The 22,273-nt window shown below is 43.5% G+C and overlaps 1 protein-coding gene across 4 annotated transcripts in view; it reads right to left on the bottom strand.

Moving 5' to 3' along the window:
• Positions 1-19,700, bottom strand: part of LOC106092980 (5-hydroxytryptamine receptor 2B) — a 93,092-nt gene extending 73,392 nt beyond the window's left edge. For 2 of the 4 annotated variants that reach the window (XM_059369290.1, XM_013259938.2), the window contains exon 1: positions 18,886-19,696. In XM_059369290.1, the coding sequence (XP_059225273.1) occupies positions 18,886-19,366 (481 nt within the window). In that variant the 5' untranslated portion in view covers positions 19,367-19,696. Of the gene's footprint in view, positions 1-18,885 lie in introns of all 4 variants that reach the window. The other 2 variants (XM_013259941.2, XM_013259940.2) reach the window with 2 other exon arrangements.
• Between the last annotated feature and the right edge of the window lie 2,573 nt (positions 19,701-22,273).

Below are 22,273 nucleotides of genomic sequence, written 5' to 3'. Positions count from 1 at the left end.
CTTCGAAAGTTAGCGTGCTTTCGACAGACAGCCAGACGGACGAACGGACGGACAGACGTACGGACGGACGGACATGGCCAAATCGACTTAAAGTGTAACGACGAACAAGAACATATATACTCTATGGAGTCTTAGTCGAATATTTCGAGGAGTTACAAACAGAATGACGAAATTAGTATACCCCCATCCTATGGTGGAGGGTATAAAACGATCTTCCACAATGTTCACGAATCTTACTAACTTTTACTATAATTGGCTATGACAGAATATTTGTTCCACTGGCCGAACGTAGTATAGCGTTCCAAGCGCCTTTATTTTCTGCGCTCATTCTAAAATCTCGGACACCAAGTTTCGAGGTGTCTCCCACCTATTGATCTTTCCATCGGGCTTTTGGTCTTTCCGGTTTGCGTGTACTACCGTGTTTGCCTTCAAAGGACTTCTTCATTCATTCTGAGGAGCTTCTTCATCCATTCTGACAACATGACGTAGCCAACGCAGCCGTTGTATTTTGATGCGTATAACTATGCTATCGTCGTCATACAGTTCGTGGTTCATAGGTTGCCTATATTCTCCGCTGACGCAAACTGGTCCATATATTTTACGTAGAAACTTTCTCTCAAATACTCAAAGTACTGCCTCATCTGCTTTCACAAGTACCCATGCTTCAGAACCATATAACAGCACGGGTAGATCAGTGTCTTGTATAGTGTAATCTTCGTCTGTCAAGAGGTGGCCTTGTTCTTAAACTGCCTACTTAGTCCGAAGTAGCATCTGTTTGCCAGTATTATTCTTCGCTTAATCTTAAAAGTGCTGTCATTTGTTTCGGTTACGGCGGTGCCGAGGTAGATAAAGTTACTGGCCCAAAGTTGTGGTTTCCAACTTTCTCCATTTTCTTTATCTTCTCGGTTGTGCAAGGCTTTTTGGGAGTTGAAACCATTCATTTCGCCTTATCTCTATTTACTGCCAGATCCATTTTCACTGACTCTCTTTCGATTCTTTCTAAGGCTTTGTTTACTACCTCTGGTGACCGACCTATGATATCGAAGTCGCCGGCATAGGCGAGTAGCATGTGTTCTCTTGTGATTAGTGTGCCATATCTATTCACATCTGCATCTCGTATAATCTTCTCCAACAGGATATAGGGAGGTCAAACGATATGCTGTCTCCTTGTCTGAAACCTCGTTTGGTATTAAATGGCTCGGAGAGATTCTTTCCTATTCTTACTGAGGAACGCGTATCAGCAAGTGTCATCCTGCAGATTCTTATTAATTTTGCAGGAATACCAAACTCAGACATGGATTGAAATACCTTTGAGCGTAAAGGAATATCGAAGGCGGCTTTGTAGTCAACAAAGAGATGGTAGGTGTTGATTTGTCCTTCTCGGGTCTTTTCCAGGATTTGGCGCAATGTGATTTGGTCCAGGGTGGATTTACCAGGTCTAAAGCCGCATGGATAGGGCCCAATTATCTCATTGACTTTAGGTTTTAATCTTTCACACAGTACGCTCGAGAGTATCTTGTATGCGATGGGGAGGAGACTTATTCCTCTGCAGTTGGCACATTCCTTCTTGTCTCCTTTCTTGTGTACGGTACATGGTATGCTAAGGTTCCAATCATCTGGTATGCGTTCTTCTAGCCAGATTGCTCAGATAAGCTGATGCATACGCCTTATCAGTGTGCCGACTCCGGTCTTAAATAGTTTAATGGGTAACCCATCGGCTCCTGCTGCCTTGTTGTTCTTTAGTCGGGTCACTGCTACTTGGACCTCCTTCTGAATAGGAAGTAAACATTCTTTACCATCATCAGGGATTGGTTCTGTGGTATCCTCTTCGCCGCCAACGTCGGACACTAGCTGTTGGGTAATATGTTCTTTCCATATCCTCAGCATGTTATCTGTGTCAGTTACCAGATGTCCTTCTTTGTCTCTGCAGGAGGATGTGCCTAAACCAAAGCAAACGGTTTAGGCACATTTAATTCTTTGGTAGAATTTCCGGACTTCATTCTGGCTCCTGTATATCTCAATTCGCTCACACTCATGTATTTCCATTTCCTTTTTCTTTCTGCGGAACAGACATTTCTCGTCTCTCCTTTTCTCCCGATAACTCTCCATCATCTGGTGCGTTGCTACTGATTGAAGGGTTGTTCTATATGCCGCATTCTTGGCTTCAGTAGCACCTCGACACTCTTGGTCGTCATGGGTTTCTTGGAGGAGGCTTCCGGTACCCAAGTACGGATTTCGCGGCATTTTCCATGGAGTGGGCAATAGTTTGCCAATGGGTCATTATATCATCCGAACAAGGAATGCTTTCATCAAGCAGTTGGGTCAGTCGAGTGGAGTATGCCGCTGCCATTTGTTGTGTTTACAGCTTTTCAATGTCCAGCTTCGGTGCAGTGTCAGATCGTACTTTCCTCGCCATGTTCAAACGGGTGCGAACCTTTGCTGCAACAAGGTCATGATCCGAATCAATATTCGCTCCACGCATCGATCGTACATCTAACACGCTGGATGAATGCCTTCCATCTATCACAACGTGATCAATTTGGTTCCTTGTGTTTTGATAGGGTGACAGCCATATGGCTTTGTGAATATTTTTATGTTGAAATATGGTGCTACTAACTACCATGGTTTTTGCCGCGGCGAAATCTATCAGCCTCAAACCATTACTAGACGTTATCTTGTGGAGGCTAAACTTTCCGACAGTTGGACCAAAAGAGTCGTCCTTCCCTATCTTCGCATTAAAATCTCCCAGAACGATTTTAATTTCATAGGCGGGGCAGCGGTCAAATTCTCTCTCTAAGAGTACCATGTTTTTTGCAGCGGCGAAATCTATGAGCCTCAATCCATTAATGGACGTTATCACGTGGCGGCTAAACTTTCCGACTGTTGGACCACAAATGTCTTCCTTCCCTATTTTCGCATTAAAATCTCCCAGAAAGATTTTATTATCATGGGCGGGGAAGCGGTCAAACTCTCTCTCTAAGAGCACCATGTTTTTTGCCTCGGCGAAATTTATTATACTCATCCCATTACCGGGCGTTATCTCGTGGTGGCTAAACTTTCCTACTGTTGGACCAAAGATGTCTTCCTTCCCTATCTTAGCATTAAAATCTCCCAGAACGATTTTAATATGATGGGCGGGGCAGCGGTCATATTCTCTCTCTAGGCGCTCGTACAAAATAACCTTGGTCTGCTCGTCTTTGTCTTTCGTCGGGTCATGGGCACAAATAAAGCTGACGTTGAAGAATTTTTCTTTTATGCGGATAGTGGCTAGCCTCTCATCCGACGGAGTAAAGCTGGAGACAAGGTGTTTCAGTCTCCGACTAACCATAAATCCGCAGCCAAATTCATGCCTCCTGTTATGGCAGCCATTCTGTAGTTCGTCACCGTTTGGTGTTGTAGTGACGCCATTCCCAGTCCATCGAACTTAATGTAAGGCGGTAATATCTGCTTTGTACTTCTCTAGTACATCCACCAGCGCGTATACTGCACCTTCCCTATAAAAAGTGCGGACATTCCAGGTGCAAATGCAAATTTTGCCCATGAACATTCCACTTAGGAACAAGGGCAAACTTCTCACATATCAACAAGTGCAGTCCGATTCAAGTTTAAGCTCAATGATAAGGGACCTCCTTTTTATAGCCGAGTCCGAACGGCGTGCCGCAGTGCAACACCACTTTGGAGAGAAGTTTTACATGGCATAGTACCTCACAGTCCGATTCAAGTTTAAGCTCAATGATAAGGGACCTCCTTTTTATAGCCGAGTCCGAACGGCGTGCCGCAGTGCGACACCTCTTTGGAGAGAAGTTTTACATGGCATAGTACCTCACAAATGTTGCCAGCATTAGGAGGGGAAAATCACCGCTGAAAATATTTTCTGATGGTCTCACCAGGATTCGAACCCAGGCGTTCAGCGTTATAGGCTGACATGCTAACCTCTTCGCTGCGGTGGCCTCGTGGACATTCCAGATGCAGATCCGCAAATCATGGTCCTTTTTTCGTTTGCGTGAGTCGTCAACGTTGGGGGGGGGTCCGTTTTTACAATTCCTTTGTTTCTCATAGTAGTTCTCATAGTTTTCCCGGGGTGGGTTACTGGCCCAGCGCCACAACCACATTGGTTTTGTGGGATTTCACATGTATCCCTCGTTGTGGCAAGCCGCTTGCTCCAAGATCTGACGCTAGCCTCCAGCCGCCTTTAACCTGGCAACAGACGCTGATGTTGACCATTGGTTATTTGAAGGCGCCAATAACTCGCCTTGCCATCTCGAGTATCATTGGCACTCAGTATTTAATTAAGAGCCAGTGGCAGCTGACTCCTCACTGAGACTCTCCTCTCGAAAATCGTTGACTGCCCGCGGCCGAATTTGCAGCTTCTTCGCATGAAAACGGAGCTTTCCACCAACCGCAACCTGTGGATGGGCCTGGTAGTTTTCATGTAAGCTTCCCGTGATAACGATGGACACCACACAAGTCGGAGCTCAAAGTTCCAGTCTGTGTGGTCGGTCGGGATAACCTCATATAAAGCTCCCATCTAAACCGATCTCTTGATTATACTTTTTGAGCCTCTAGAGGGCGATCTCTTGATTATACTTCTTGAGCCTCTAGAGGGCGTAACTCTTCTTCTCTAACATGCGTCTCGAATATGTTCTGAGCCAATCCGTGTAGAGCGCAATTCATATTCGATTTGGTTGAGATTTTGCCCAATGGCATCTAACAACCTGAACTTCATAACCTTTGCTCCAAAAGCAAAGCAATTCTTGTCCATTATCCTTTGTTTGCCTAGAAAGAGATACCGGGCAAAGAACTTGATAAATGCGATCCATGATGGAGGGTATATAAGATTCGGCCCAGCCGAATATAAGACTACCGCAACCACCGGGTGGTATACTTTATGTGCTGCAGCGCCATTTGTCATACGCCCTAATGAACCGGATGGATTTCGTCAAAAATGCCAACAAGTGTTCCATGAACAATCCTCATAATTGAAGAGATTTTGAAGAAGAAAGTAAAACAAAACAACGAAATTCCCCCAAAAAAACCAAAGAAAACACTCACATGTCAGTACATCATTTGGGAAATTACAAAACGATTTGCTGCAGTTCATTTGTGTCTCTCATGTACTGCAGCAAAAATAGCAAAATATTTGCACAACAAGTGCCATGGTACTAACGAACCAAAACAGACACTTTTGCACGAATACACCATGAATCCTTAAAGTAAAGATGCACTTAAAGGGCATTATGTCAAAGGAAAACAAAACGTAAAACAGAAAAGCCCCCTAAAACGGTAGCTGGGGAAAAAGAACAAACAAAAGCCAAGAAAAAAAATAATATTACTGCACATGATGCCCAAGAAGCTGAAACTGTGCAGGACTTTTTGCCCCCCCTTTGATGCCGGAGAATTTTCACTTTAGTAGTTGCACGAGAACTCATCCGGGCTAACATAAGGTAGCACTTGCGACAAAAATGACTATTTGTCTGTTTTGTTTCGTTTTTTCTTCTACTCTCTGCTTCGTTTTGGACACAGAAAGATAAAAAGTCATACAGCATGCTGGCAACCTTGCATGCTGGCACTTGTTCCAGTGAAGTCTTTTTGTTGCATTTTAAAGCTGTTGGACCGAAAGCAAAACGAAATAAGACAAATGTGTAGATTACATGTGTAGGTTGCCAAAGATCATCACCAGATGTGTTTTTGCTCTGGGTCTTCCTTAATCCTTGTCATGCAGATACGCTGTGTTATATGCATAAATCATCTTTTCTCTATTTTTCAATGAAGAATTTGAGATTATCTTATTTTTTTTAACGTTGAGGTGGTCAAAGATGATCAAGTCCCAGTTATGGTTAAGTACCACAGAGTTTTATTTTTGCTATTGTAGTTATGGTCTCCTGTTCTGGCTGCTGGGCCACAGAGATATACCAGGGAATAGTAGAATAAACGAGCTTGCAAGACTAGTAACCTACATCGTTGTCTCAAACAACTTCTTGTCATCGCATTGCCTGCAGAAGTCTGCCTCTCCCAGCCACCAGTGCGACTGGTTCCACTCTAATCAATGATCTGTACCAGTACAACTCGTCGGCCGATAATGAGTTCCGATCTTTGTGGTGATCATCGTTATCGTGAAAAGCTCAACAGAGAGCTATCGGGTGGCTAATAGAGGAATGCTCCTTAAGGAATAGCTGCATTAGCGTCCGCAGACAATCAGCGGTATGGAGTGGAGAGTCTCAATGAGAGTCCCGGCGCCACAGGCTTTTGCTTAAATATTGATTGCCTAGGGTGCTTGATATGACAAGGAGGCTGATAGAGGAATGCTTCTTACGGAGTAGCTGCAATAGCGTCCGCGGACAATCAGCGGTATGGAGTTGAGAGGAGTAGCGTCCGCGGACAATCAGCGGTATGGAGTGGAGAGTCTCAATGAGAGTCCCGGCGCCACAGGCTCTTGCTTAAATACTGAGTGCCTAGGATGCTTGATATGACAAGGAGGCTGATAGAGGAATGCTCCTTACGGAGTAGCTGCAATAGCGTCCGCGGACAATCAGCGGTATGGAGTGGAGAGTCTCAATGAGAGTCCCGGCACCACAGGCTTTTGCTTAAATATTGATTGCCTAGGGTGCTTGATATGACAAGGAGGCTGATAGAGGAATGCTTCTTACGGAGTAGCTGCAATAGCGTCCGCGGACAATCAGCGGTATGGAGTTGAGAGGAGTAGCGTCCGCGGACAATCAGCGGTATGGAGTGGAAAGTGGAGAGGAGTAGCGTCCGCGGACAATCAGCGGCATGGAGTGGAGAGTCTCAATGAGAGTCCCAGCGCCACAGGCTCTTGCTTAAATACTGAGTGCCTAAGATGCTAGATATAACAAGGAGAGTTTTTGGCCCCTTGAAATAATCAGTGGCAATCATGTTCTTGCGGCTATCGTTCCTATGCATCGGAACGAGCTTGCTCACCCATAGGTGTTTGACTAGGATCGCTACCTCCACAGGCAAATGTTGCTACAACAACAACCAGTTAACGTCTTGTTGTGCTCTCTTAAGCCAAAAGCTGTCCCCAGATCTTTTTATGTAAGGAATTCCATGCTGCTCCACCTGGAGGTCACCGTATCGCAGAGGTTAGCATGTCCACCTATAACGTGAAACGCATGGGTTCGAATCCTGGCGAGGTGGTTTTCCCCTCCTAATGCTGGCAACATTTGTGAGGTACTATGCCATGTAAAACTTCTCTCCAAAGAGGTGTCGCACTGTGGCACGCTGTTCGGACTCGGCTATAAAAAGGAGGTCCCTTATCATTGAGCTTAAACTTGAATCGGAGTGCACTGATTGATATGTGAGAGGGTTGCCCCTTTTCCTTAGTGGAATGTTCATGGGCAAAAAATTTGCAATTTTTGCAATTTGCATTTGCATTCCATGCTGCTCACAAAATCTTTAATAGTTTGCTATTCTAGGCTACAAAGCTGATTCAAGTCTGGTATCATATACGCACTCAAGTGACGGAACCTGTTAAATGCGAAACATTTTCGATGTCATTGACATGGGAAATGTTCCATCATCTTCTCCACAGGTCCTACACAAGTTGTCTCCTGCCGCACCTATTCTGCATAAATGCGACCTAAGCTCTATGTGGCCCGTTTTGATGCCAAAGGCAATACTGGCCTCCTTTCTGCTAACTCTCAGTTATATCCTCGTCTGCCATAGGATGTTCGGTCGGTGTCGGTGAGGTGTAACCGGTGCATGGAGTGGGTACATCTTGCTCTAGCCTCACTTCACTACGAGAGTATAGTCATACTGGTTATGTCGCAAAGGTGCTGTGCGAACATAACCAGCAGTGGGTCACAAGCGTCGTCTTCGTCGCCTTCTGCGACCTCGTCGTCGGACTATGTGACCCCGCCCGACCTCTCCTGTATGGCAATATACGCAACGGCAGCAGCCCAGCCGCTCGCTTTATACCAGCCCGTCGAATACCCCAAGTGCGGCCCAATTTCCCGGCGCAAGCAGTGGTACTAGCAGACGAGCGTGATGGGATTCGTGGTATGGACTCCACTAACCCCAGAATCAGCGAGCTTAATCTGGAAATGAACAGTGTAGTCAACGAACATAAGCGGAATTTGTGGCTGGAACACTTGGTAGACGGGATGACAGGACCCTTAGTCACTTTTGGCGAAATAACCGTGACTGATCCGAAGAGATGCGCCAGGTTGTTCAACCGTCAATTAATTGTGCATCCCGAGAGAGACAGGGCAAGGAGGAGAGCCATTTACCGTAAATGCGTGGTCACCGAGCCGATGAAAAGCCATCACAATTTACCATGGGCGAAGTTACCAATGCCATCCGTGGCGCCAAATCATCTAAGGCGTTGAGCCCCGACGGAATCTCTACATTGATGTTGAAGAATCTGGATTCACCTGGAGTTGAGTACCTTACCACTGTCCTCAACCTGTCATTGAACGCTCTTATAGTTCCCGATGTCTGGAAAATGGGCAGAGTGATCCCGCTACTTCTCCCTTTTATCACCAGTGGCAAGGACGCTTGAGGCATTACTCCTCCTGAGCCTCGTAGGATAATTTCCGTTCGCCGAGCATCAACATGGATTTCGAAGACTGCAAAGAACAACAACAGCTTTGCATGCCATCACCGCACACATTTGCCGTGGCTTCAATCAGCCCAGGCCATGTGATAGGGCGGTGCTCGTGGCGCTGGACCTATCGAAGGCATTCGACAAGGCCAGCCAAGCAAAACCTTTGAAACGCTGGTTTGCGAATTATCTATGTGGTCGCCAGTCATTTGTGGAATTTAGGGATAAGAAGTCGCAGCACCGTATAGTGAAACAGGGAGTTCCCCAAGGTGATGTGATATCTCCGGAACTGTTCAACCTCTACCTATCCTCCATTCCACCCACTCCAGATGGCATAGAGATCGTATCATATGCGGACGATGGTACGATCATGGCATCAGGCCCCCCACCCATTGTTGACATCTGCGGTAGGTTGAACGTCTACCTTAACGAACTTGCCTCATATTTCGCCGCAAGAAAACTGAAGATATTTGCCACCAAATCCTCAGCCACATTGTTCACTACAAATACGCGTGATGTGAATACTGAGGTGACTGCGATGGTCGATGGAGAAATGATTCTGACCATCAAGTATCCCAAAATACTTGGCGTCACATTTGACAGCTCTTACACATTCTCGCCACATGCCACAAATGAAAAAAAACCCTTCGTTAAATATATGGACCAATCTGCTTTAATGCCATCGGCCATCCTTAGAGAAGGCGTAAACCTCCGTCTAACATTCCAAGAATGTACATGACCTTACCGTCCTGGCTTTTATAGCTCCGATGGCATGTTTACTATTCGAAAGATGTTCACAATCGGCGTCAACGCGTTTACACCATACCACCTCACGTTAATGGTTCGGCAGTCGGGAACCGATCTCAGTACATGGGTTATCAATGTGGGCCACCAAGCCTACTCTTCCCTCTAGCTTTGATCCATTCTTGTAGCATGAACTCCAGATGGCAATACCAGAGATTCATTAATTAATCAATTCAAGACAATACCGCTAGAAGCAGCTGGCAGACAGAGTTATCGAGCTTAGGTAGTGCGATATTTATGTTATTGAGGCGTTTTTGCAAAAAAAAACGATACAAGTACAACGTACACAAACAGACAACCCTTCAAGCCTTCACACCTAATGAAGTTAGTTATTCTATGAGTTATTCTTACCAAATGACGAAACGCGTCCCATAGTGGTTGGTGTGTGTGGGGATCTATGGTTTTCCTTTCTAGAGTGGGTAATACGGTATTTATGTCATAGAAGCATTTTCGCATTAAAAACGATACTAGTACAACATACCAACGTACAACCCTTCAAGTCGATATGGCCGATGAGTTATTCTAACCAAATGACGAAACGCATCCCATATTGGTTGGTGTGCGTGGTGATCTCTGGCTTTCCTTTTCCATTGCAAAAAAATCTCCCATCATTGAGCTCGGCTCGAAAGAGAATCAAAGGAAAATAGGACCTCCTTTTTAAAGTCGAGTCCGAACGGCGTACCGCAGTGCAATGCCTCTTTGGGTAACAGTTTTTACATGGCATAGTAACTCACAAATGTCGCCAGCATTTGGAGGGGATAACGACCGCTCATGTTACGCCAGGAGAGCCGTAAGTTAGCATTGGTCTAATCACGCTCCTGAAGAGCCTCGGATTCAGACCGCATTTGTAGCCTACATCCCATCTTCATAGTGCTCAACATATGTGCGCTTTTTCAGCTCACTCCTATCGATGTGACACTTCCATTTCAATTTCCTATCCAAAATGACTCGCAAGTATTTGACCTTGTTGGATATTGAAATCGTTCTGTTAAGGAAATGTTGCTCCTCATATTGGTCCACCTTTGCCCTCCTCATAAACAGCCATATATCGGTCCTCTCTTGATTTACATTCAGACCCTTAGATCTAGCATTGTCATATGTCATCTACAAGACCCTTAAGGCCCTTGTACATAAATGATTTGGTCTCGCACCTCTTAGAAGTATTATAACATCGTCTGGGTAGAATATTGGTTTAAAACCATCCTACAAGCTTTAGAACCCTCAATCGGGATCTTCAGTAGTAGCTCGCCCTATACAGCAGCTATTACCATAAATGTTCCAATCTCCTCATTGAAGAACTGAAGTTGAGTTTGCTTATAATAAATGAACAAACCCTCCCTCCTGGGGGCTACCGTAGCGCAGAGGATAGCATGTCGGCCTATGACGCTGAACGCCTAGATTCGAATCTTGGCGAAAACATCCAAAAAAAAAACATGTCGGCCATAGTTATCGTTTCCTAATGCTGGCGACATTTGTGAGGCACTGTACCATTTGGTAAAGCAGCCATGTAAAAACTTCACCCCAAAGAGGTGTTACACTGCGGCACACCATTCGGATTGGGCTTCAAAAAAGGGGCCCCTTGTCGTTGAGCTTAAACTTGAATTGAGCAGCATTAAAAATGGACTGTTTATAGACAAATTTCCATTTACTCTCCTGTAAAAATAATTTTTCATTTTTTTGCTCTGCAACACAAATTTATTTTAAGACCATAAAAACAAAAAAACGCAAGCAGATGATTTAAAATTCCCTTAAAAAAATATTCCCTTTAAAGTTGTCGCCTCCTCTTTGTGTTAAAATTTCATTTCGTTCAAATGAAAGGTGGGTAATGGTGGCAATTCGTGCACTCAAACGTAACTTAAACGGAAACAATTAGAACGAATACACATTGACGTTCTTTTGAGTGCTGTTAGTATTTGTTTTTCTATTTCCCGCTTGCGAATCGTTCCTCTTCTATTGTCATCGGTGTGAAGTGAGATGTGAAATAAAAAAACGAACTTTAAGAGCGTTATAAATGTGAGAAATGACAAACAAAGGGAAATTGAAGGTGTAGTTGTTGTTGTTGTTCTTGCCGCTGCTGCTGCTGATGTCGTTGTGATTTTCAAATGTCATCAGTCAGACGCTATAGACTGAAAATGAAAGCAAATTAAAAGGTCTAAGCACCCTCCAAAACAGTTATCGTTCTTTCAGGAACACGCGCACAAAAACAGTGGTTATGGGGGCAATAATTAAATTCAAAATGGACTGGGTGGGAACTGAGAGTACGTTTTTTTAAAGAAAAAAAAAAAGACCACAAACAAAGATTTGGCAGCTCAAATAATTTTTCGAAAAACCGGGGAGACCAATTTTAGGGGCCTGCCAAAAAGCGTCCGGACAACCTAGGGACTTAAAATTTTGCACACGATCTCGCTAACACTTCAGCTCTAACCATTCCAAATTTTAAGAGATATGTCTACCAGTACTCTCAGAGATATACTTCAGGAAGCTCTACGTACCAGAGCAAAGTGAGCTGCCGTAAGTGGTCTCGAAGGTGGCAGATCTTTTCAGCAGGAGATACAAGTTGGCTACAGTAACACCTGTTTTCTTGGGAGCAGAGAATGCTCCATTTACTGAAAGCGCAAAATACCTGGTAAAAAAGGCAACTCTTGACCTATACACCTGCAAGAGAGCCAATGGCAAAAGTTGGGGGTTTAGACCGCTTGCCATGCACTGGGTATATACTGCAGTCGTCAGACTATAATGCTATATGGTGTTGCAGGCTGGTGGACGGCGCTTCAAAAGTCCACTTGCTGTTCAATACTCAATCGGATCCTAAGCATAGATAGAACTGATTGGAACTACGATATTCCTGGCAATAGAAGTTACATAGACTTCCATACGGATGGTTCCAAACTAGACGACCAGGTGGGCTTTGAAAAAAAAAACTAGAAGTGGTCATATAGAAAAGGCTACCCGACCACTGCAGTGTGTATCAAGCGGAGATACTTGCGATTAAAAAAGTGCTGGCATGGCTAAGATATAACGTCATAACGACGATTGGCATAAATATCGCCTCTGATAGCCAGGCAGCCATTAAATTCAAGGAGAACGTATTTCTGAATTCAAAAACTGCCCTTGAATGTCGCAGATCACTGGCGGGAACAGACGTCTCAGTCATTGTGGCCGTCATGACAGGTCACTGCGTGATTGGAAAACATGCTGGCAGACTAAAGGTTGCCAGTAACGAATTTAGCTGAAGCTGAGAGGACATCGAGGAAGTCGATCGGAAAACATGCTGGCAGACTAAAGATTGCCAGTAACGACTTTTGTTAAAGCTGAGAGGACATCGAGGAAGTCGATCGGAAAACATGCTGGCAGACTAAAGCTTCCCAGTAACGACTTTTGCTGAAGCTGAGAGGACATCGAGGAAGTAGACATTTGGAACATCTGCTGTGTGTGTGACTCGCACTGATCGGAAAACATGCTGGCAGACTAAAGGTTGCCAGTAACGACTTTTGCTGAAGCTGAGAGGACATCGAGGAAGTAGATTGGAAATCATGCTGGCAGACTAAAGGTTGCCAGTAACGACTTTTGCTGAAGCTGAGAGGACATCGAGGAAGTAGATTGGAAATCATGCTGGCAGACTTAAGGTTGCCAGTAACGACTTTTGCTGAAGCTGAGAGGACATTGAGGAAGTAGAAATTTGGAACATCTGTTGTGTGTGTAACTCGCACTGTCAGTCAAAAGGAGTATCACTTTAGGTTCTTACTTCTTTGAGAACTTGTCTGTTATAGCAAATTTGGGTTTTTAAAGCGTTCTGAAGAGTTCAACGGTAGGAACTAGAGAGCATTTTTTTTTTCTCCTGTTACTGTGGTATCACAATGGACGAAACAGTCTAAGTGAGTCTGATGGCAGACTGCCACTTTAACCTAACCCAAGTTATCTCCACCCGTTCTCACATGGCATATTTATACCCTACACCACTACTGTGGTACAATACCCTGTACCACACTTGGTGAATTTGTTTGCAACACCCAAACGGAAGAGAGATAGACCCATACCGATCGACTTAGAATCACTTTCTGATTCGATTTAGCTGTGTCCGTCTGTCTGTCTGTCTACAGATGGTGCATAAAGACCCCATGGTGAAAATAGAGTACTACATTTTTTGATATCTGAAGGGAGGGGCGGACCCTCCCCCTTATCCTAATTTTCAGAAACGACAGATCTCGGAGATTGGTGTTGCGATTTAAGCTAAATTTTGTGTGCCCTCGGATAGGGTCCCTAGGGGGCTGCCCCTCCCTAAAACCTACCAAACATATATTTAGACCAATCACGACAATATGGGACTCAAATGAAAGGTATTTAGAATAAGAAAACGTATCTGATATCCAATTGTTGGACCAAGTGCTAGGGGGACCACCCCAAGCCCCAAAACACCCCTAAATCGGACATATTTACCGACTATGGCAATATGGGACTCAAATGAAAGGTATTTGCGAGTAGAATACGAATCTGATATCCAAATATGGGAGAATGTTTTTGGGGGTCCACCCCTTTGCCAAAACACCCCCCAAACAGGACTTATTTAGTGACCATGGGAATATGGGGCTTAAATAAAAGGTATTTGAATGTAGAATACGAATCTGATATACAAATATGGGATCAAGTGTTTGGGGGGCCGCCCGTCTCTCCCCTAAAACATCCCCCAAAGGGGACAAATTTACGACCATAGCAATATGGGACCCAAATGAAAGGTCTTTGGGAGTAAAGCACGAATTTGATATCAATATTCGGGAAAAGTGTCTATGGGGCCACGCCACACCCAAAACACCACCCAAATAGTAAGTATTTTCTGACAATTGCAATATGAGGCTCAAATAAGAGCGCTATTAGAGTGCAACACAATTCCGATGTATATTATCAAGGCCAAATCACTGAGTGGCCGCCCATTCCCCAAAACACCCCCCAAGCTGGTCATGTTTGCCGACTATCAAATTAAAGTTATTTTGGAGTAGACCATGTATCTGATATCATCATTAGGGGCCAACTGTCTAACGGACGTTCCACCACCATAACAACCCTCAAATAGGACGTATTTGCTTACCAAGACAATTTGGGTCTTAAAGAGAGTGGAACTAAATATTCATAGTTTTTAGGGCCAATACCCCAAACCGCACATATTTGCTGACTTTTGCAATAAGGAGTTTAAATGAGATTAGAAAACGAATTTGATATCCAATTTTGAGGGCAATGGCAATGTGGGGTTCAAATAAATGATATACAGATATATGAGAATAGAGCATGTTGCTGATATATTTTCCGGGCTTAGTGTTTGGGAGACCACCCCTATATTTACCGACCATGTCAAAGTGGAGCTTAAATGAAAGGCATTGGGGGGTAGAGCAAGAAGTGATACCCATTTTTGGGACCAATTTTTTGGGGGTCTACCTCTTTCCCAACATACCCTACAAACAGCAATTGTTTAGTGACCATCGCAATATGGGGCTCAAATAAAGGTATTTGGGAATTGAATACGAATTTGATATCCAAATTTAGGACCATGTATTTCGGGCATCACCCCTTCCCCTAAACCCACATTTTGCATTTAGATATGCCCCCAAACCCCTGAACCATCAATCAAACCATTTGAAATCACTGTGTCATTCTTCCTAAGCACCAACTGTAATCTTTTTCATATGACACTTGGGCAGCTACAATGTACGAGTAGAGCTTTTAAAGGGTGATTTTTTTGAGGTTAGGATTTTCATGCATTAGTATTTGACAGATCACGTGGGATTTCAGACATGGTGTCAAAGAGAAAGATGCTCAGTATGCTTTGACATTTCATCATGAATAGACTTACTAACGAGCAACGCTTGCAAATCATTGAATTTTATTACCAAAATCAGTGTTCGGTTCGAAATGTGTTCATTCACCGTAACGTTGCGTCCAACAGCATCTTTGAAAAAATACGGTCCAATGATTCCACCAGCGTACAAACCACACCAAACAGTGCATTTTTCGGGATGCATGGGCAGTTCTTGAACGGCTTCTGGTTGCTCTTCACTCCAATTGCGGCAATTTTGCTTATTTACGTAGCCATTCAACCAGAAATGAGCCTCATCGCTGAACAAAATTTGTCGATAAAAAAGCGGATTTTCTGCCAACTTTTCTAGGGCCCATTCACTGAAAATGATTTGCAAGCGTTGCTCGTTAGTAAGTCTATTCATGATGAAATGTCAAAGCATACTGAGCATCTTTCTCTTTGACACCATGTCTAAAATCCCACGTGATCTGTCAAATACTAATGCATGAAAATCCTAACCTCAAAAAAATCACCCTTTAGTATAATCAAGTGTCCTCCAACCTATTGAATGTTGAAACAATCACATGATAGCTGGCAACGACGACCAACAATTGGTGGGGAAAACCCGTTTAGAAGGCAAGTTAGCATTAAAGTGCTATTATTTAATATTCAAAAATTAATTGGTAAGGCAGGAATACACCTCGTATAGGAATGATTGTGGCGTGTCAACCTGATTTAACCCATAATTAACTTTGATGTAGGCCAGACGTTCCATATTGCAATCAATAAATATGTGAATCATAAAGTTGTCTGTCGGGTGGGCTCACTGAAACGAATCACAGTAAATGTTGTTAAATCCAGATAACAAAATAGCATAACACAGACCTTTACTAGCCGGCTCTCAGGTTTAATGAGAGGCTTGGTGCGAAAGATCCTAAGATCGAGTAGACCTCAGAACTGGTTGGTCTAAGAAACGACTACAGAAAACTCTTTAACAGGGAGCAAGCAATAAGGGCACCACACGTTTCGAGAGTCCATAAGGTTGAGCTAAGAAAATACAAGGACGAGCTGAGAAAGGCAGCTCCGTGGAGGATATATCAGAGGTCTCTCGGCTTAGGAAGATCCTATCCTCGGAAATTAAAAAATGTGAAAATTTTTAAATTTTTTTTTTTTTGGAATTTGCGCCCTTTAGGGGCTCAAGAACTAAAACAGTGAGATTGGTTTATAGGGGAGGTGTATCAGGCTATAACCGATTCAGACCATATTTGACACCCATGTTGAAAGTCATGGGAGAAGCAGTTGTACAAAATTTCACTTAAATCGAAATATAATTGAGCCCCCTAGAGGCTGAAGAAGTCAAGATCCCAGATCGATTTATATGGCAACTATATCAAGTTATGGACCGATTTGAACCATATTTTCCACAGTAATTTGAAGTCATAACAAAACACCTCATGCAAAATTTCAGCCAAATCGTAAAATAATTGCGCCCCCTAGAGGCTGAAGAAGAAAATATACCAGATCGGTATTTATGGCACCTATATCGGGTTATGGACCGATTAGAACCATATTTGCCACAGTTGTTGGAAGTCATAACGAAACACGTCATGCAAAATTTCAGCCAAATCGAATGGGGATTGCGCCCTCTAGTGGCTCAAGAAGTCAAGACTCAAGATCGGTTTATACCGATCGGTTTATATGGCAGCTTTATCAGGTTATAGACCAATGAGAACCATATTTGCCACAGTTATTGGAAGTCATAACGACACAAGTCATGCAAAATTTCAGCCTAATCGGATAAGAACTGCGCCCTCTAGTGGCTCAAGAAGTCAAGACACAAGATCGGTTTTTACGGCAACTATATCAGGTTATGGACCGATTTGAACCATACTAAGCACAGTTGTTGGAAGTCATAGCGAAACACGTCATGCAAAATTTCAGCTAAATCGAATGGGGATTGCGCCCTCTAGATGCTCCAGAAATGAAGACCCCAGATCGGTTTATATGACAGCCATACCAGATTATGAACCAATTGCAACCAAAATTAGCATAGTTGTTGGGTGTCATACTAAAACGATATGTGCAAAATTTCAGCTCAATCGGATAAAAATTGCGCCCTCTAGAAGCTCAAGAAGTCAAGATCCCAGATTGGTTTGTATGGCAGCTATATCAAAACATGGACCGATATGGCTCATTTAAAATCCCAATCGACCTACACTAGTAAGAATTATTTGTGCAAAATTTCAAGCGGCTAGCTTTACCGCTTCGAAAGTTAGCGTGCTTTCGACAGACACACGGGCGGACGGACAGCCGGACGGACAGACGGACAGACACACGGACGGACACACGGACGGACACACGGACGGACAGATGGATGGACGGATAGACGGACGAACAGACGGACGTACAGACGGACAAGCGGACAGACGGACAAGCGGACAAATGAACACACGGACGGATAATCGAACACACACACGGACGGACGGACGGACGGACAGACGAACGGAGGGACAGACAGACAGACGGACGGACAGACGGAAGGACAGGCAGACAGACAGCCGGACAGACTGACTGGAAGACGGACAGATGATCGGACAGATGGACCAACAGACAAACGGACGGAGAGACGATGGACGGACAGACTGACGGGAAGACGGACAGACGAACGGAAAGATGGACGAACAGACAAACGGCCGGAGAGACGGACGAACAGACGGACTGACAGACGGACGGACAGGCGGACGGACGAATAGATGGAGGACGGACGGACAGACAGACGAACGGACAGACGGACGGACGGACAGACAGGCGTACAGACAGGCGGAAGGACAGGCAGACGGAAGGACGGACAGACGGACGGACAGATGGACGAACAAACAGACAGACGCACGGACGGACAGACGGACGGACGGACGGATGGACAGACGGATGGACAGACAGGCGGACGGACGGACAGACAGACGGACGGACAGGCGGAAGGACAGACGGACGGATAGACAGACGGACGGACAGACGGACGGACAGACGGAGGACAGACGGAGGACAGACGGAGGACAGACGGAGGACAGACGGACGGACAGACGGACGGACAGACGGACGGACAGATGGACGGACAGACGGACGGACAGACGGACAAGGCTAGATCGACTAAAAATGTCTTGACTATCAAGAATATATAAACTTTTTGGTCTTAGACAAATATTTCGAGGAGTTACAAAGAGAATGACAAAATTAGTATACCTCCCTCCTATGGTGGAGGGGTATACTAAGGCACAGTTATGCCTTTGAAAACTCTGACAAAATATGGTCCAAAGAGATCTTCCAATGGATCTAGCGGGACCATAAGGACCCTATATAAACCAATCATCCGATTTGACTACTTACTCCTTGGAATTATGAATATTAGACTGATAGACTTCAATTTTAATATGCGATGAAGAGTCGTGCCCCCCAATACCCACAAGCTTAGCTTCTATAGGTCCCGAAATAGGTCTAGTTTGATAGTAAACGATCTGTTGGTTTCATCTAAAAAGTTCTTTAAAAGGTTTGTTAGTTCGCTTACTTGTTTTCTTTAAAATTTGAAACTGCTGACTTCTGTAATAGCTTACAATTAGAAACTATGATAGGTATTTAGGGTTAAGCCTGACATTAATATTCATAGCAATAACTAATACCACTTTCATTCCACTTCTCTTCGTTATGCACCTACAATCACTTAAAATGCTACACTACTTACCGATGATGGTGATAAGTATCATAAGACCCAATACAACAGACATGGTGATCATTTTCAATAGCACCACCACATCCTCGGGCAGTGGCAGGCCAAGACTGGCATTGGCATCCAAACCGCCAAGAATTCCCGGTACTCCATTATAGGTGCTAATTAGGAATGTGTTGCTGTCATTGTTGCTCTCGTTCATGAGCAGACCACTTCGATTGAAGATTATCAAATTATTGTTATTCAAATCAAATCCGCTTAGGCCACCATTGGAGGTGGCAGCAGCTGCTGCTGCAGCGGCGGCATCCTTCGCATTGATGGTGGTCTCCTCATAATCAGCCAAAAGAAATGTGTCATTGATGACAAAGCCATAAGTGCGCAGGCCGACAAGGTCACGTTCAGTGTTGAAATATTGTCTGACATCCAGAAATGCTGCCGTACCCAAAATGCCCGCGGTGGGTTTAATGTTAACGTCGTCAATGTCGTTGCCCAGCATAATTTTTAATTTAAATGACGGGGGGTGGACTGGGCCACAACACTCGGTGATGGCGGCCCCCAGATGACCAGTACCTGCTGGACTGGGGGGTATTTAGATTGCTGTTGTAGAACTTGTTATATTTTTTGATTTTTTTTTTCTTCAAGAAATTCTCAATTGTTCTCAGCCTTGGCTTAAATTTGGGCTAACGTTTGTTTTTGTTATTGTTGTGGTGTTTTGAGGGATTTTTGAGGTATATAAAGTTTTAGGAATTATTAAAAGGAAGTTTTGTGTCGTTTTTGTCTTCTTTGTTGTTGTTTTGATACAAATGTATGTACAAAAGTATATAATTTTTAGTTACAATACATATATTCATATATATGTATATATATGTATAGATGTTTAATATGTTTGTTATTAGGTATGTTGTAGGTATATCGAAATAACAGTCTACATTAAGCGTTTTGTAATTATCGTTGTCATTAAATATCCTGCAAAGAGAAAAAGACAAATAAATTTTCCAGATTAGTATTTTAAATTTTGGTAGAAAAAAAGTTTTTGTGTGTGTATAAGGGAAATGGTCATTAATAAATAAAATGTCTGTGCGGTTTTGTTAAATGAATTTCTTTTTTTAGAAATTGCCATTTTGAAGTCATAAAATTGTACCTAATCAGCCTCAATCTGACCATTAGGCATAATGTAAGGCAAGGGAAATAAAACAAACAAGATATGGTCCGGTTTGGACCACAATTAAATATATGTTGGAGACGTGTGTAAAATTTCAGCCAAATCGGATAAGAATTGCGCCCTCTAGAGGCTCAAGAAGTAAAATAGAGAGATCGATTTATATGGGAGCTGTATCGGGCTATAGACCGATTCAGACCATAATAAACACGTATGTTGATGGTCATGAGAGGAACCGTCGTACAAAATTTCAGGCAAATCGGATAATAATTGCGACCTCTAAAGGCTCAAGATGTCAAGATCCCAGATCGGTTTATATGGCAGCTACATTGGGTTATGAACCGATTTGAACCATACTTGGCACAGATGTTTGATATCATAAGAGAATACTTCGTGCAAAAATTCATTATAATCGAATAGGAATTGCGCCCTCTAGTGGCTCAAGAAGTCAAGACCCAAGATCGGTTTATATGACAGCTATATCGAGTTATAAACCCATTTGAACCGTACTTGGCACAGTTGTTGGATATCATAATGGAATACCTCGTACAAAATTTCAGGCAAATCGGATAGGAATTGCGCCCTCTGGTGGCTCAAGAAGTCAAGACCCATGATCGGTTTATATGACAGCTATATCGGGTAATGAACCGATTTAAACCATACTCAGTACAGTTGTTGGAAGTCATAACAAAACACGTCGTGCAAAATTTCATTCCAATCGGATGTGAATTGCGCCCTCTAAAAGCTCAAGAAGTCAAGACCCAAGATCGGTTTATATGGCAGCTATTTCAGGTTATGGACCGATTTGAACCATACTTGGCACAGTTGTTAGATATCATAACAGAACACGACGTGCAAAATTTCATTCCAATCGGATAAGAATTGCGCCCTATAGAGGCTCAAGAAGTCAAGACCCAGGATCGGTTTATGTGACAGCTATATCAGGTTATAGACCGATTTGAACCATACTGTTGTTGGATATCATAACAAAACACGTCGTGCAAAATTTCAGTCAAATCGGATCAGAATTGCGCCCTCTAGCGGCTCAAGAAGTCAAGACCCAAGATCGGTTTATATGACAGCTATATCAGGTTATGGACCGATTTGAACCATACTTGGCACAATTGTTTGATATCATAACAGAATACTTCGTGCAAAAATTCATTCAAATCGGATAGGAATTGCGCCCTCTAGAAGCTCAAGAAGTCTAGACCCAAGATCGGTTTATATGGCAGTATATCAGGTTATGGACCGATTTGAACCTTATTTAACACAGTTTTTGAAAGTAGAAATAAAATACGTCATACAAAATTTCAGCCAAATCGAATAGGAATTGCGCCCTCTAGAGTCTCAAGAAGTCAAGACCCAAGATCGGTTTACATGACAGCTATATCAGGTTATGGACCGATTTTAACTATACTTGGCACATTTGTTGGATATCATAACAAAACACGTCGTGCAAAAATTCATTCAAATCGGATAAGAATTGCGCCCCCTATAGGCTCAAGAAGTCAAGACCCAAGATCGGTTTATATGGCAGCTATATCAGGTTATGGACCAATTTGAACCATATTTGGCACAGTTATTTGGTATCATAACAAAACTCGACGTGCAAAATTTCATTACAATCGGATAAGAACTGCGCACTCTAGAGGCTCAAGAAGTCAAGACCCAAGATCGGTTTATATGGCAGCTATATGAGAACATAGACCGATTTGAACCATACTTGGCACACTTGCTGGATATCATAATGAAATACTTCGTGCAAAATTTCATTCAAATCGGATAAGAATCGCGCCCTCTAGAGGCTCAAGAAGTCAAGACCCAAGATCGGTTTATATGGCAGCTATATCAAAACATGTACCGATATGGCCCATTTACAAAACCAACCGACCTGCACTAATAAAAAGTATTTGTGCAATATTTCAAGCGGCTAGCTTTACTCCTTCGAAAGTTAGCGTGCTTTTGACAGACAGACGGACGGATGGACATGGCTAGATCGACATTTGGGGTCTCAGACCTTATGGGGTCTCAGACGAATATTTCGAGTAGTTACAAACAGAATGACGAAATTAGTATACCCCCCATTCTATGGTGGAGGGTATAAAAAGTTCACAGGGTGGTAAACTCCTTGTTTTTATGCCCTAAACCACCACTGTGGTACATAATAGGTAAGGCCGGACTAAAGTCGGACAAAGCTGGTCTTTTGATACCCTACACACTTAATTTTCACTTACTCCTCAG

This window comes from Stomoxys calcitrans, chromosome 5 (genome assembly GCF_963082655.1).
Source record: "Stomoxys calcitrans chromosome 5, idStoCalc2.1, whole genome shotgun sequence".
Classification (NCBI taxonomy): Eukaryota; Metazoa; Arthropoda; class Insecta; order Diptera; family Muscidae; genus Stomoxys; species Stomoxys calcitrans.
This window is presented reverse-complemented; position numbering and strand designations above follow the sequence as displayed.